This window comes from Hyaena hyaena, unplaced genomic scaffold (genome assembly GCF_003009895.1).
Source record: "Hyaena hyaena isolate Hyena2069 unplaced genomic scaffold, ASM300989v1 scaffold_629, whole genome shotgun sequence".
NCBI lineage: Eukaryota > Metazoa > Chordata > Mammalia > Carnivora > Hyaenidae > Hyaena > Hyaena hyaena.
The window spans coordinates 635,453-650,825 of NW_024081262.1; the positions used below are offsets into that span (position 1 = coordinate 635,453).

The 15,373-nt window shown below is 41.4% G+C and overlaps 1 protein-coding gene across 11 annotated transcripts in view; it reads left to right on the plus strand.

Moving 5' to 3' along the window:
* Positions 1–15,373, plus strand: part of TLE4 (TLE family member 4, transcriptional corepressor) — a 139,559-nt gene that overhangs the window by 46,875 nt on the left and 77,311 nt on the right. The window contains exon 1 of one of the 11 annotated variants that reach the window (XM_039257643.1): positions 14,927–14,960. The exons of the other annotated variants lie outside the window; for them this stretch is intronic. Coding sequence (XP_039113574.1) covers positions 14,931–14,960 — 30 coding nt within the window. The 5' untranslated portion in view covers positions 14,927–14,930. Of the gene's footprint in view, positions 1–14,926; positions 14,961–15,373 lie in introns of those variants that run through there. 11 annotated transcript variants of the gene reach the window in all.

Sequence of the window (15,373 nt, forward strand, 5' to 3'; positions counted from 1 at the left end):
TGGGAGACAGTGGGAAGGGGTAACCTTTATTTCCTCGGAAGTGCCCTCTTGGAAACAAGGCCAAATCAGAACAAGCCATGGAGACTCTTTTGTAGTACGTTTTCTAGCTCCAGGGATGGGAGAAGAAATGAATACGTTTCACAATTAATTTTTATTTCCAACAACTCCAGGAAATAGCAGTATGTTACAGTTTTTTAAAAAGTTGAAAAAGCATGAAAGTTAGGTGCATATGTATATTCCAGAGGGAATTGTGTTCGCTTGAAGCCCGTGTGGTATTCCCATTGGGATGTATTTTGGTCACCTGACCCCATAAGGTCACTGGGGATGGAGAACCTGCATTTCTCAGTGCTTCACCTGTCTGCTTTTGAAGGAGAGAATGCCTGTAGAGAGACTGGGGGGCGGGGGCGTGCTGTGTCATTTCTGGTTTAGTTAGTGTTCATTGTTCCCGTGAACTGCTAAAAGGCAAGTAGCCATCTTACCTTAGGACTGGTTGGCCTCTGCTGTTTCTGGCTGTTTTGTTTCTTTTTCGAGTCTTCTTAGTTACTGTCTGTACAGTGGAGAGATGAATCTGCATCAAAAACCCATTGTTTTATGTTGGATATTATTTAAAAATACGAGGAAAGATCTAAAAGTCAGAACAAGTTCCCGTCCCTTCACTGAAACATCAAGTATAGTTTTAATATTGTTTCCTATCTATTTCACTTTACATACTTTGTTTTGAATGGGATGGCAGATTGCCTTTTCTCAGGGAAAGGATGATTTATTAGACTCTAGTCAAGTTACTGACAGACATGTTGTATATATGTGGATTTTATTATTAAAACACAGCAAATTTAATTCTGTGACCTAAAAACTTACTTGGAGAGCTAACTCAGTAGAGTGGCAAGCTATCAAAAGCAGCACGTGCTGTTTGTGAATCTGGGGGGCGGGGAGGATTCCAGATTATTCGTGTCTGACCAGAAAATGGAGTCACAGTCCCATAATCTGACTATTCTGAAAAATAGATTGCAGAAATAGAGAAACAAACCCAGCAGTTTTAGGGAGCCACAACGCAAGTTACAAGGAAGAGCCCCATTACAAACTCACTTGATACATTGCTACTTCTGGTGTTCTCTGTAGTGTGTGGTCTTTGTCTGTTTCAGTCCTGATGGTGCCTTCAGTGGGGTAGTTTTCAGTTTTGTAACATTGTGGAATTCTCCTTCCCTTTTGTAACATTGTGCACCTTCCCTTCACAGGGTGTGTGTTGTGAGGTGGTATTTTGACTTGCTACCAAAAGTAATGGGGGGGAAGGTCAGTCTTCAGACTTTTGTACTTGGTTTTAGGAATGTGGTCAGCAGTGATTTTCTCCACTGAGGGAATGAAAATTTTCCTCCCAAGAGGCAAAGAAAGACCCACTGAAAGCCCCTGCAGACAGGCCTTCATTTGTTTATCACTACATATGTATCTGTTTTATATGTATGCGCACCATCCAGACAAGCGCAAATGTGCCCAGATTTAATGAAATCTGATGAAGCACCTTTTTAACTCTGCAATATTATTCTACCTTCATTGGTAAATGAGCCAAACCAGTGATCCATGCAGTTTAAATGCAAAATGCTGAAGTGAGCCCAAAACCTGGAGAGGCGGCTTGTTCTCTTGACAATAAGCTAGTTGTGTTTAATGGAATGAAACACAGTTATAATGATTTCTTTCACAGGTCATGTTCAGTTTAAAACTGTTGATAGATTGAAGTAAGTCAAATATCATTTATCTTTTATTTATAAGCAAAAACCCAGGAAAACTCCTGCGTTGTATTCTACAGTCAATATTTTGTGTTTTGTTTTGAATTCGTCATATCTCACATTTCCCTGACGCTTTCCCGGAGTTCCCCTAAATGGGCTGAGGGAATGTTATGTATCTAGTTTGATCTTGTCATGTGTCCTACTAGCCACTGTGTTTTTAAATTAGAATCTCTGCGAGATCACACTGTTGGAACAGCACACAAATTGTAGTTTTAAATCAGTAATATGATCTAATTAGAAATGATGTTTTCATTTCCTGTATTATTAAATTGAGTCATCTGACTGTCTTAAAATGCTTTTTAAATCCATTACACTATATAATCAGCACATGCTGTGTAAATGTGGTTATGCTTAATAAAGGAGACTGGCTTGGAACCTCAGAAGAATTTCACTAAAGAAGTTACCATTAGGAAAAGAAAAAAGTTTTGTTAGCATGAACATGGGAGAAGAAAATGTTTGGTTTGTATAAATAGAAATTGGGGTTCCTTTGGATTTCCCTCCACCCTCTTTTTTAACCTAACTCTTTGAGGGGGGAAAAATATAGAAATATGCATTTAAAAAAAGCCCCACCTCCTTAAAAAATTTCTTAAGAACAGGTATGCCATGGTGTTTGTAGGAAAATGCAGTTTAGCACAAGAAATGCTGAACCTCAATTTTTAGCAGTGACATTTTAATGATAGGAAGTCTGCAAAATTATTTGCCATCAATTGTGAAGGCAATAACAAGCCTTGGTGGTTTTTCACACTCTCTGTGTTAAGTGCTTTCAGAATGACAGCGTAAACTGTGTTAGAGAACTCCAAGGAAGTAAAACTGATTAAAATGTTCATGCTTGAATGGTGCTGATGGAATAGTTCATTTGGACTTTCTCTACCTCCTGCAGCTCAAGCTGAAATATTAAAATTCAGTGGATTTAAATCTCTCTCCTCTCAGCTCAGGAAAAAAACATTACATTTTAATAGGTTTTAAACCCATAATTCATTGGTTTGGAGCAGCACTATTAAATCTATTTAAATATTACTTGTATTACTAAGGAAATGATTTAAATGACTTTGCCTTTACCATCCTATGTGTTTGAGTTAGTTTAAAAAAAAGGAAGACAATACCTTCGGGGGTTTTTTCTTCCTCTTAGCATTTTGTTTTATTGTCCTTGTCATATGATTGGCCCTTAAATTATACACATGTGCATGCACACACACATACACATACATATACACACACATACATATTCCAGATTGGCATTTTGGCAGAGGGTCTTGCAGTATGGCAGTTTTAAAATGTATGTCCCTCTTTTTCCATTGTAGATTTCAAAACTGCCATTTTAAGTTCCAGACGTTTAGATATGCTGTTGTAATTTTTCTTGTTCCTTTTTTTTTTTAAGTGCTTACTTGTTTTTGAGAGAGAGGTAGAACATGAGCATGGGAGGGGCAGAAAGAGAGACAGACAGACACAGAACCCAAAGCAGGCCCCAAGCTCTGAGCTGTCAGCACAGAGCCTGATGCGGGGCTTGAACTCTGGAATGATGAGATCATGACCTGAGCCGAAATCTGAAGGTTAACCAGCTGAGCCACCCAGGTGCCCCTCTTGTTGTCTTTTTAAACTAATTAGTCATTAGGCAAAAAACTGAATGATATAAATATGTCAGTTAGATGTGTGCATGTGTTCCTGCCCAGTATATCACAGCCTCCAATAACATAAATTTCAAATAAAATTAAACATCACTTTCTTAACAAAAGCAAAACTGTATTAAGTATCAGGAGCCATATTTTCACCTTGTCTCTGTTTTTGCCCAGTAAAGGTCTTTCTAGAGGTACTGCCAGTTGTGCTGTTGGCTTCTTTTGGATGCAGATGTCCCCATAGTCTGAAGCAGTGGCTCCTGGGCTATAGCATTCCCCTCTTCTGCCTTCCTCTCTGGCATTTGCATTGCCATTGCCATTACCACCACAGACTTCCCTGGGTTTGGCAGCGCCTCCCCTCAACCGCACTGCAGAGCTCTTGCATTGCACAGTGCTTTTTGTGGGGAATCCACTCTTCACTTACGCCTGTGCAGTGTGAGAGGGTGAGGTGTTTATACCTACCCCTGTGGGGTAATCCTGCACCCACAGTCAAACAGCCTGTGAGGTGACCCCCCTCCTGCCCCATTGGTGGGCAACTTTGAGGCGCTGTCTACACTGCTCCTTAAAGGGTCCCGCTGGGATGGAGTTTCAGCCAGGTAGTCATCGACTCAAGAATACAGCTCTAGTTGTGAGTTTCTGTTCTTCCCTGATTCACTTGCCCTAGTCCTCTCCTTTTCTGGGATAATTTCTTAGAATTACCTGCAGCCAAAGCCCTGTCTGTACACTCTCCCAGATGAACTAGGGAACACAGGGTTTTACTTCATAGGCCCCCTGCTCTTCCAGGGGTCTTTCTGCTACAGGTAGGCAGATGTTCTCAGGTGCCAGAGTCCTGCTTTGTATTCTGATGTGAGTTCTGTGCTTAACAACTTAGCTTTTACATTTTTTTAAAAAAATACTTTCCCGTAAGTTTATAGACGAGCTTCCCTTTCTTCTCCCAGCTGATTGCTGCTGCTACTTTCTAAATGTATGTAATAGGGAATAAAGTTAAAAACAAGCTCTAAAGTAGATTGGTGTTTCATCAGAGATTGTCACTCCCCCCTCTGTTATTGTCTTTACCAGAGAGTGTGCCTGGAGTTTGAAGACATGATAAAATATGCTGGCTGCTGGCTGCATGATAGACAGGACTTGCTGGGCCTAGGGGTGAGGAGGAGAGAGGGATGGGAAGGGAAGGGGAAGAGGCCGGGTTTCTGCAGTTGGAGGGCTTTGCTCCCCTGCTCTCACAAGTGTGATAAACCCACGATTGCACATAAGCAACTTTTATTAAGTCTGTACATTCCTCTGTATCTTAAGGTGGTATGCTTGCCCCTAACCCCCCCCCCTTTTTAAACTGATTCATTTACTGTGGATTAGGGGGGTTACATTATTGAGCGATGCAGTCATAATCTAATCTTTGTGCTACAATTTGATGAGGCTCTAAGAGGCAGTAATTTCCCTTCTCTGATAGCAAAGACTCTCATATATTTAAGCAATTTTTTTTTTTTTTTTTGCTCTGTCTCCACTTCAGAACTCCCTAAGAAACCTGGATAAAGAACAAGGTTTCTAATTTGTATTTATGGTGTATACTTTGTTAATTTCTGTTACTGGGAGAAATTTCTAGAAGCTAGTCAGTTTTTCCTTTTGTCTTTTCTTCATTGTTGTCAACCTGAAGGGCTACTCTTTTTCTTTCTCGCTCCCTCCTTCCTGTTAATATGTGTATTTCCACCACTCAAGGCAGAGCCCAGCAAAAGTGTGACAAGAGTTGCAGAATGTGTCTGAGTGGGTGCATCCCCTCTTAGTTTAAGGCCTGTGGGCTTTGCACTTCCACTACTCAGGGGAAAGTGGAGCTCCCCAGATCCTGGAGACCGCATTTCATTCGCATTTCATTCACACCTGAGCTCTGCAGGCTGAACCTGTGCAGGGGTCCAGGGGTTTGGGGAAAGTGTTATACAGGGAAGCAGGCCTCACTCAAGGCAGCTTGCGAGCTTACATTTTGTTATCCCTGTTCATTGGCTGGGGGTTTGTGTCATTTTTCTGTTTTGCATCCCTTTTTCTGATTCTGTTATCTTCCCAGTAGTGACCCTACAGGCAGCGTCGTCAACTCCCACGTAGCCTGAAATTGTGCCTTCGGAGCTGGGCGGAGAGAGGAGGCAGGCTCACCCCCCCCCCCAACAGGCACCTCAGGGGTTTAAGGACTATTGCTATGTGTCCTCCTCAAAACTCCCTGGGAAATCCTTTTCGGAATCTTCCGCCAAAGAATGCATTTGTGAACTTAATTGTTCTCCTAAATAAAGGTTAGAACCTTTTATCGAATGGTAAGAATAATCTAATGATTACATCTGCTCCTCCATTCATTTAGCAAATATTTGAGTACATTCACCAAATCGTATCAAAGGGGCACATTTTAAGTTCTCTTTGAATGATACTGTTCAACGTTTTCTGAAGTGTATTTTGAAATGGTCCTCAAATTACATTTGAATCCTCCTTATTAAGAAGGTTTTGGTAGTTGTAAGCTTTTTTGGTTTTACATTTTACTACACATAATCAACTTTTAATTTACACGTTTGAATTTTAATGGCACTTTAGTTTCCAAGGACAACAGAATAAAGAGAAACAGAATAGAGAACATAATAAAAATGAGATTGTGTACATTTATAAGTTTATATTTTTTTATGTTTGGAATTAGGAATCTAGCAATACACGTTCATTATTGATAAATCTTTTCAGGATCTCATTTATATAAAGTGAAGTTGACCCTTTCTCGCATACAGTTCTATGGGTTTAGACAGCCGAATACAGTCATGTAACTCCCCCACTATTGAAATAAGAGAATATTTCCCTACCACCCTGCTCCCAAAATCCCTTGCTCTGTATATATAGCCAGTTCTTTTCCATACCCCAGACCCTGGCATGTGCCCATGACCTTTTTTTTCCCCCAGAGTGAACCTTTTGAGAATGTCCTATCCATGGAATTAATGTCAGTACGCTGTGTGGTCCTCTCCATTTTCATCTTCATTTAGCATAACGGACCGGACTGGTCTGTGTGCTTGCAGTGTCCATAGTTCTTCATACGGCTGAACGGTGATCTATTTATTGTACGGATTGACTAGTTTGCCTGGCCATTTATGCCATGAAAGATAGTTGAGTTAGCTGTGGGTTTTTTGTGACTGTGAACAAAGTCCCAATAAATATTAACATGCAGATTTTTTTTTTTAAGTTTTGGTAAGTGAATAGAAGATTTCTTTCCTCTCTACTAGGTAACTACTTAAAAGTGGGATTGCTGAGTTAACACGGTTAGTGGGTTTTCAAAGTGACTGACCCGATGTTTTCCAAAGTGCCCATACAGCCTTGCAGTCTCACTAGTACATGATGTGAGAGAAGTTTTGCTCTGCATCTTCAGCAGCACGAGGAATTGTAGCCTTTGGGAGGCTGTTAGCCAATTCTGATAGGATGGTGGTACTCCTGTTTTTATGCATTCCTGTAACACCTAATGACGTATTTGCAATCTCTAGATCTTCTTTGAGGAGTTTCTGCTCATATCTTGCCATGCTTTTTCCTTGAGTCGGTTTTTTTTCTTTTCTTTTTTTTTTTTATTAAGCTCTGAGAGTATTTAAAAAAATATTCCAGGTATACATCGTTTATATATTTTGCAAATATTTTCTCCCAATCTGCAATTATCCTTTAATCATTTTCAACAGCATCTTTTGAAGAGTAGAAATTTTTAACACTGGTGAAGTCTGATTTATGATTTTTTTTTCATGACTCTTGACTTTTGGTGTCCTCTCTCTGTAATCTTTGTCTCACCAAAGACCATAAGAAATGTTCTAGGTTTTCTTCTAAAAGTTACATGTTTAGGCCTGTGATCCAGTTTGAGTTAATTTTGAGTATGGTATGAGATATAGGTAGAGTTTGTTTTCTTTCTTTTTGATGGACACTTAATTCAATTGTTCAGCAAATTTTTGTTAAAATAACTCTTTTCTCCATTGAATTGCCTTTGTACCGTTGTTGATCTGCTGCCTGTACGTGTGTGGGTCCACTCCTGGACTCGTTTGCGTATCTGTCTGTCTATACTCCATTCTATACGCAGCACAGAGTGATCTTCTGAAATGTAGCTTGCTGCCCTGTTAAAACCTGTCTGTGAGGGCTGCTGGTTTTGCTTAGAATGAAGTCGGAGTGTCCTACCGCGGCCCACAAAGCACTGCGTGAGCCGACTCTGCCCACCTCTCTGGCTTCATGTAGCGCTCATGCTCTCATTTGACTCTCACCCACGTTCCCACATTGGCCTCGTCTGTCCCTGGGTCACCCCAGGCTGCTTCGTGACTGAGGGTTTGTGCCTCAGCCCTTTTACCCCCTAGAAGGCTTGCCTTCCACATCTTGCCATGGTCGTCCTCAGGCTCCTTAAAGTCCGAGCTCGGAGATCTCCTGAAAAAGGACTTCCCTGCCCGGCAGGCTGTAGTAGCTCTTTTACCCAGTTCATTTTCTGGCCCGTTAGCCTGGTCCGTTTTTGTCCCAGCATTTACCGTGTGTTTGTTCACGAATGCGTCACTCTCCCTTCACCAGCAAGTGAGATCTTGTTCACGTCTCCTGCCATGGGGCCCGGGACAGACGTAGCTCATTGTGTTCCATAAATATTTGCACAGTAAGTACTCAGTAACTATTTGTTCACTAAACACGCGGCAGTTTATTATGTTTAATAAATATCTGGTTAATAAATATTTGTTAAGTGAACAATACTCCATTTTGAGCAATTTTTGCATTTTGACCCCCATCTCTCCCTGCCCCCGCCCCACCACACACAGTTTTGAGAGGAAGCTTCTTGGACTGGTAGAAAGTACACAGTCCCGAGTGTCACTTATACTATGTATGATCTTAGGAATTTCACTTAATAGTTTTCTCACCTGTAGGCTGCATGGTGGGAGCAGATAGCCACTAAAACACGATCTGGTTTTCTAAATATGGTTTCTAAGCTTAGTTATTTTGGCAACTATGGATTTTTTTATTTTAAAACTAGAGAGCCTTTAGTGTTACCATTATTTCTCTAGATTTATGTCCCTAGGCTTATATTCTTTTCTCCAAAAAGGCAAGTAAAAATAGCAAATGTTTCTTACTTATTTTGTGTTAGTACTGTGTTAAGGATTCACATGCATGACTTTGTTTAATCTTCACATTAACCCCGTGTGAGAGATAGTATTACCCTCTTAGGTTTACAAAAAGTGAAAGCAAGGCTCTGAAGGGGTGAGTAGTTTTCTATAGGTCGCACAAGGAGGAAGTGGCGGAAGTGGGCTTCAAAGTTAGACCAACTTCAGAGCTCACACGTCTAAGCATTCTGTTACACTTGTCCCTTAATTGTTCCCTCGACTCTGTGTTCTTCTTCCTTTTACACTGGGATCAATAGTCTCTTTCTCCCAAGATCCACTATAGGGTTGTCCAGTGTTCAGTGCCTGGAGTTCAGTGAGGGAAATGGAAGTGGGTGTGCCTGATGCACATACTAACTGGTTAGCCTAAGTTGTCTGAAGTGCAGAAGTTGCATAGATCATTTGGTTACTCCTGCCTCATCCTGTGTTTCTCCTTGTCTGTTGTAACTTACTCTCACACGTAAGAATCAAAGTTGTTATAAACACCACCACCAAATCAGGTCTTTTAAACCAAGTCCTTGGATCTTCTTGGATATAGGCTGTCCATTAGCTCCCTGAAATTTTGTCACAATTCTGGGTGGGTGAATGGGATAGATGTACATTTTTGAGAGGAGAAATTTTGGACTTATTTTCACAGAAGGCCCATGACACAAAAGTGTGTGAGCCTGTTTTATGGGAGTGGAGCTGCACAGGATCCTGATGTGATTGTGATCATAAAGTAGCAGGTGGGATGCATGTAGCTGAAAGCGGATGCTTGTAGCAGGAAAGGGAGACGTTGCTAGAGAGTCGATCAGAAGCCTGGAGAGCAGGAGTTTGTACTGAATTGTTTCTAATATTCCCCAGTGGTGGGGGGGGTGGGAGTGGGGGCAGGGGGTTTGAACTGTTGATGGTTTAAAAAAACAAAAAGGAGTGCTTGGGCATCTCAGTCGGTTGAGCATCTGGCTCTTGATTTGGCTCAGGTCATGATCTCACAGTTCATGGGATCGAGTCCTGTGTCGGGCTCCACACTGAGCGTGGTGCCTGGTTGGGATATTATTTTCTCTCTCTCTCTCTCTCTCTCTCTCTCTCCCCCCCTCCTTCCTCTCTGCCCCTCCCCCGCTCATGCTTTCTCCCTCTCTCAGAATAAATTTTAAAAACAATAACAACAAAAATCAAAGCTACATTTTGTTGATATCATCATAGGGATTATGGAAAACAAGTTTGCCATGTTAAACATTTTAGCTTTAACTGACAGTTCATGACAATGACTGCTTGGAATATTGTTTATATTAAGAGGCATTAACTGGAGCTAGCAGCTCCCTTCATATAGTCTTATTTAAAAAAAAAATCCAGGCAAGTAAATATTCCCTCAGAATACTGTATTTGTTTCCTGTTCATACAAGCGCCCTTGCAAGTTTTGGGGCACAGTGATGGTTAAAAACTGGTCCCTGCTTCTTCTGTGCTCGTGATTTCATGGGAGGGGCAGATCCAAAGATGGATAAACCATGTTAATCTTGGGTAATGAACCAAGCATCGGGGTAGCAGTTACCCAGTGAAAGCAGATGTGTGAGGCTAGGCAAACTACAGGCAGCAGTGGGTGAGTGGGGAAGGGGATCCCAGTGGAGGAGGGCCAGGCATAGGGACAGAAGAACCTATAGGGATTGCCTATATTTGGGAGAGTCCTATTTTTGAAAATTTTTCATTGTTTTATGATAAATGGTGTTCTTTATTTTCTGCTTCCGTTTCTCCATCAGGAGAAAGTCATAATTATCCATTCTGCTTTGTAAAAAGCAACTGCTTCATGAGGTATAGTAGTAATATTACACACTGAAAAAATCATGTTGCTCTAATAAGTGTTAGCACTGACCCTTACATGCAAACTCTTTAAAGAAGACTCAAAAAGTACATTCTTGAACCCTTTTTAAGGCAGCTCCACAGCTATTCTGTGTCCCTTGTGATTTTTATACATCATTTTTTCTTAGTAGGTTTATAAAAAGGCAACAGTTTATCCAGGCACCCAAATTATCTTCTGTGACCAGCAGGGGCAGTGCCGCTGTGGCTCCGAAGCAAAGCTGCAGTGTTTTACCCCCCGGGTGTTTCTGGGTTGTAGGCACATCTCTGTACAAATGAGTGTCTGGGAGAAGGAACTGTTGCAAGGAGAAGTTTCACCTGGTTTGGGGTCTCTTTCAGCTAATAGCTGCAGACTGGCCTGTGAGGGAAGGAGAGATGTGAAGGCAGGTTTTGTTGGCTGTTTCTTTAAGGTTCAGCCTACCTGCTGCTGTGGAGGCTGCACCGTCCAGGTGCTCTGTCCAGCTGTGGGCCAGTGACCCTGTCCAAGTCCAGCCGTGGGATGTAGGGAGATCTCTTTTCTCCTTAATAGAAAGACCCAGGAAGGGAAAACTGTCCTCTTTCTGCATTTGAACATGGTTGTGTGAGGATGAGAGCATCCTGGGGCTTTGGCCGTCATCTTGGTGTGGAAATGGGATACGAGAGAGGCCGTGAGAATCAGAGACGTGTTGACTCAGAACCTTGATATTGCCAGGTCACCCAACTAACCTTGGGCTTGCTAAGTGAGAAATAAAAACCTGTGTTACTCAGACCGCTTTGATTTGGGTATTCCATAACTTATAGAGGAACTGTCTTAACTGATAGATTGTAATACCATGGTGACTCCGTGTATACAATCAAAACTGGAAACCGCTAAAACTTTAACCAAACAAATGAGGATCACTAAAGTGAACTCTTTCCTGAAGCTATGCAATGACATGTACCATGCGGCCATTACAAATGATGCAGTCAAAACATTAAGTGGGGATATGGGAAAAAGTTCTTTGATACACACTAAATAGGAAAAGAAGAACTTTAAATTTTCAGATAGCACAGTGTTATTTGTGTTTTAAAATGCTTATATGTGCATTCACAGAAATACTGGATGGATTCATGATTACATTAGTCATAATTTGGCTGGTAGGATTTTGAATGACTTTTTATGTTTTTATATCTTCGTTACACATAAAAACTCTCCTAATCTTCAGAAGTTATAACTTCTGTGAACCTAAATCTGCTCTGAAAATGAGGTAATTGAAAAGAATACATTGCAAAAATGTATTTATGGGCCTGTTCCTTGTCACTTCTGTCCTGTCTGAGTGAAGAGTAGAATCGTGTACGCAGTTACTGGGGGTCTGGCGTTAGCGAGGTACCCTGGATTCCTTCAGTTATTCTTGTGTCCTTCTCCTTCCATAACCACATCTTTTCAGTGCTGCCTCACTAACATTGTCTTAACTTTTACTCTTATAGAAGAGGAGAACTTACACTGCCACCACGCTCATTGTTTTTTTACCTGAACACCCATATTCCCTCCCAGCTAGTTTCTCTCCTTTCATTGTGGCCACTCTCACAGTCTCACAGAAGCCTTCTGAACTTCTGACATTTTCAAATTATTTAATACTCTAGCTCACAGTATCGATTAGTCTGTCTAGAGCAATGGAATAAAGTACTCAGAGATAGATCCAGTTATGTAGGTCAGAGGGCCACACAGATCCGTGGGGGGGAAACATGGCCGCTAGCAAGTATTCCTGAGGGGTTAGTGGTTCTCCTTGTGGAAGAAATGAACTTGGATCCACTTATCATTTGCAGTGTCAATCCAAAAAGCATATTAAAGGCAGAACCTTAAAACTTTCAGGAAAAAAAACAAGACAAGAAGAATCTTTATCTTGGGGTAGAAAAGTGTTTCTTAATGGGTCACAGAAAGCTCAAACCAGAAGAAAAAAAGGTTGATAATATTACCCAGTTAAAATTAAAAACATCTGTTTATTAAAAGGTGTCTTAAAATGGAAAGACAGGCCCTAGAAACAGAAGATACAGGCAGCACATGCAGCCACCAAATGATTACAAGCCAGTTTATACTCATTAAGGACAAACTAAAAGTTCCGTTTGGAAGACAAAACAAAATGAAAAAAAAAACTTATAGCCTCAAGTTCATCTTATTTTTACGTGAAAGTCTGAAGTCCTTTCTGTCTATGGTCTGATTCCCATATTTACGCTCTATTCTACTTCTCCCTTGCTCTCTGGGCTCCCCGACCAGACTTCATTTTCTTCCTTGGTCACTGAAGTCTACTGACACTTACCTTGAGCCTCGTGTGTGGGTGTTGGCTTGTAAAATTCTATACCCCATTCCAAGCGATTCTCTAACAATTCAACTCCCTCCTGACACCGTCTACCTGGAGATGGCCTCCAGCCCTGCAGGACATCTTCCTCCCCCACCCCCTATCCAGGTTGTCACCTGTGTTTCCGAGAGTTCCCTTCTTGAGTTCCATTACTTTGCTACAGCAGCTCACAGAACTCACAGAAACGTTTTACCTAACTAGACCACCTGTGCGTTATAAAGGACAGAACTCAGCAACAGGAAGATAGAAGAGATGCGTAAGACAAAGTACAGGGAAAGGGTGTGGAGGTTCCGTGCCCTCCTAGTGCACATTCTTTCCAACTCTCCATGTGTTCATCAGCTGGGGAGCTTTTACAACCCCATCCTTTTGACTTTTTACAGAAGCTTTGTCATGATTGATTAGATCATTGGCCGCCTGTGAGAGTGAGGCTGAAAGTTCAGACCTGATCGCATGGTTGGTTCTCTTAGCAACCACCCCATCCATCCTTAGGTGGTTTCCAGAAGTCACCTCATTAACATAACAAAAGGCGCCTTTGCTGCTCTCCTTGCTTAGGAAATCTCTCAAGGATTCTCTGTGCCGGAAATAGTGGACAGAGACCAAATATATCATTCTTATTATAATCACAACATCACATATACCACAGCCTGGTCCAGTGATTTTCGAATTGTGAGTCAGACTTGTGAGTGTGTAGTGAAATCAATTCAGTGAGCTACGGTCAACATTTTCTATTAGGAAGTAGAAGAGAATAGAAAATGTTATGGTGAGCTATACATACTATTTGATATCATTTGTTAAAATTTTGTTTACATGTATACTCCCTGCACATACGCGTGTGTGCACATGTAAATAGCACACATGAGCTTTGGTCAAGATCTTAGAGAGCAGCACATTCTGTTTCAAAAGTAGAGATTCATTCTACTTTGGAAGGTCAGTTGCATGATTACTTGAAGAACCTAAAGCGTATTGCTTTTTAAACACAGCTTGACTTCTTAAAAGTATGCTGAAATAACTAAAGAAAACTTGTCTGAGCAAGGTCCCCTACCTTGGTGACTTTAATGACTAGAATACAAAATAGAAGCATCCGTTTCAGTGAGATAGTATGTTAAAAATCTCTAAAAAAAAATTATTTCAAAAGCTTAAACAAGTCTCCAGGAAATTATATTTCCCTTATTAATTTGCTTAGAATTACTTTTCCTAGTCAACTATGGACCAATTCAGAAAAAATTCTTGACAGGATCTTGTATGAGAAAGTTAACATAATAAGTCAGATTTGGGAGATTCTCCCCCTCCTTTTCTTGCCATTCTGTGAGTGAAAGTGCAGGGTAAGCCAATAGAGTCCTCAGCACGGGAGTCACCAGATGACACATCTTGTTACATATCTTCCCCTTAAAGACCAGCCCAGGGACTATGAGGCTATCCCCACAGCGATAACCTTTCTTGGGTTGCTCTCTGTACAGGTCTTTCCCCTGCAGTAAATCTCGTTCATTTTTACATCGTTGGAGTGAGTTATGGACAAACTTTGGGTTGAAAAGTTCTTTTCTTTGTTCTTTTTATTCTTGCTTCTTTCCATATATTCACTTATAAGCTTTTGCTACAAATACTTGTTGAGAGCAAGAATGGCCCATCTTTTGGCCAGAAGGGCACATCATCCTTTCCCACCCCAGCAACTACACGGAAGTGGAAAGAATAGTGAAAGCAACACTGTGTACTCACCATGTACACTTGGCAGTGACCGTTTTGCCTTTAGTGCGTGTGCCAAACGGCACCAGGAAGGTTTACCTGGTGATATGTCAGCAGGCACCTTCTGTGAACGAGGGTGTTTTCCTGTAGAAGGACGATACCATTAGCACATCTGTATATCTCGTGTATCATTTGTATTCCTTATTCTGAGTCCACAAAATGGACTGTCTGTGGTAGCACATTTTCTGCCTAGGAGATTTCCTCCAGTCTATGACTCAGCACTCACAGATGTCTTTGTTACTAGGCCTCTGTCATCTTCTCTAGGGGACAACAGTCCCCAAATCATTTACTTTGTGACCATGGCATTTTGGAAGATTCTAGACCAGTCTTGTGGCATGTCTCATAATCTGGATTAGTCTGATTGTTTCCTCATGTTTAGATTCAGGTAAAGCATTTTTAGTAAAAATACTACCTAGGGGCTGTTGTGTACTTACAGTTGTATCATTTTATTGGGGAAGCTCACTGATCTGTGGCTGATGCTTGACCCTTGAATCACTTGGCCCCCAACAGCTTTTTATTCTTTCGTTTTAGCCTCTGTTGATGCCATCGATACAGTGGAATGGTAAAATGGTAAATTTTAAATTCTTTCTCCTTGTAAATTAATATTTTGTAAAGAAGAATCCCTTTCACCCCACTGTGTGTCTGTGTCTGTGTGTGTTTCTGTGTGCGTGCGTGCGTGTGAATGTGGACTTCTGGAGACCTTTTTCCAGCAGTAGCAGTCACCATTTATTGAGTGTTTATTATTTGCCAAACACTGTGCTAAAGGTTTTATGTGCATGACCTCATGGAATTGTCCCAGCACCCTCGGGGGATAGATTTTAAAACTGCTTCCACTTTTTTACGTGAAGAAACTAAGGCCCGGACACGTTAAGTGGCTGGCTCTTGCTTCCATGGGTGGCCCTGAAGCCTCCTCGTTGTGGCGCATCGCCGAATGTCATTCCAGATCTCCTTTCGCGGACTCAGCCCAGCCCCACAGGCAGTGT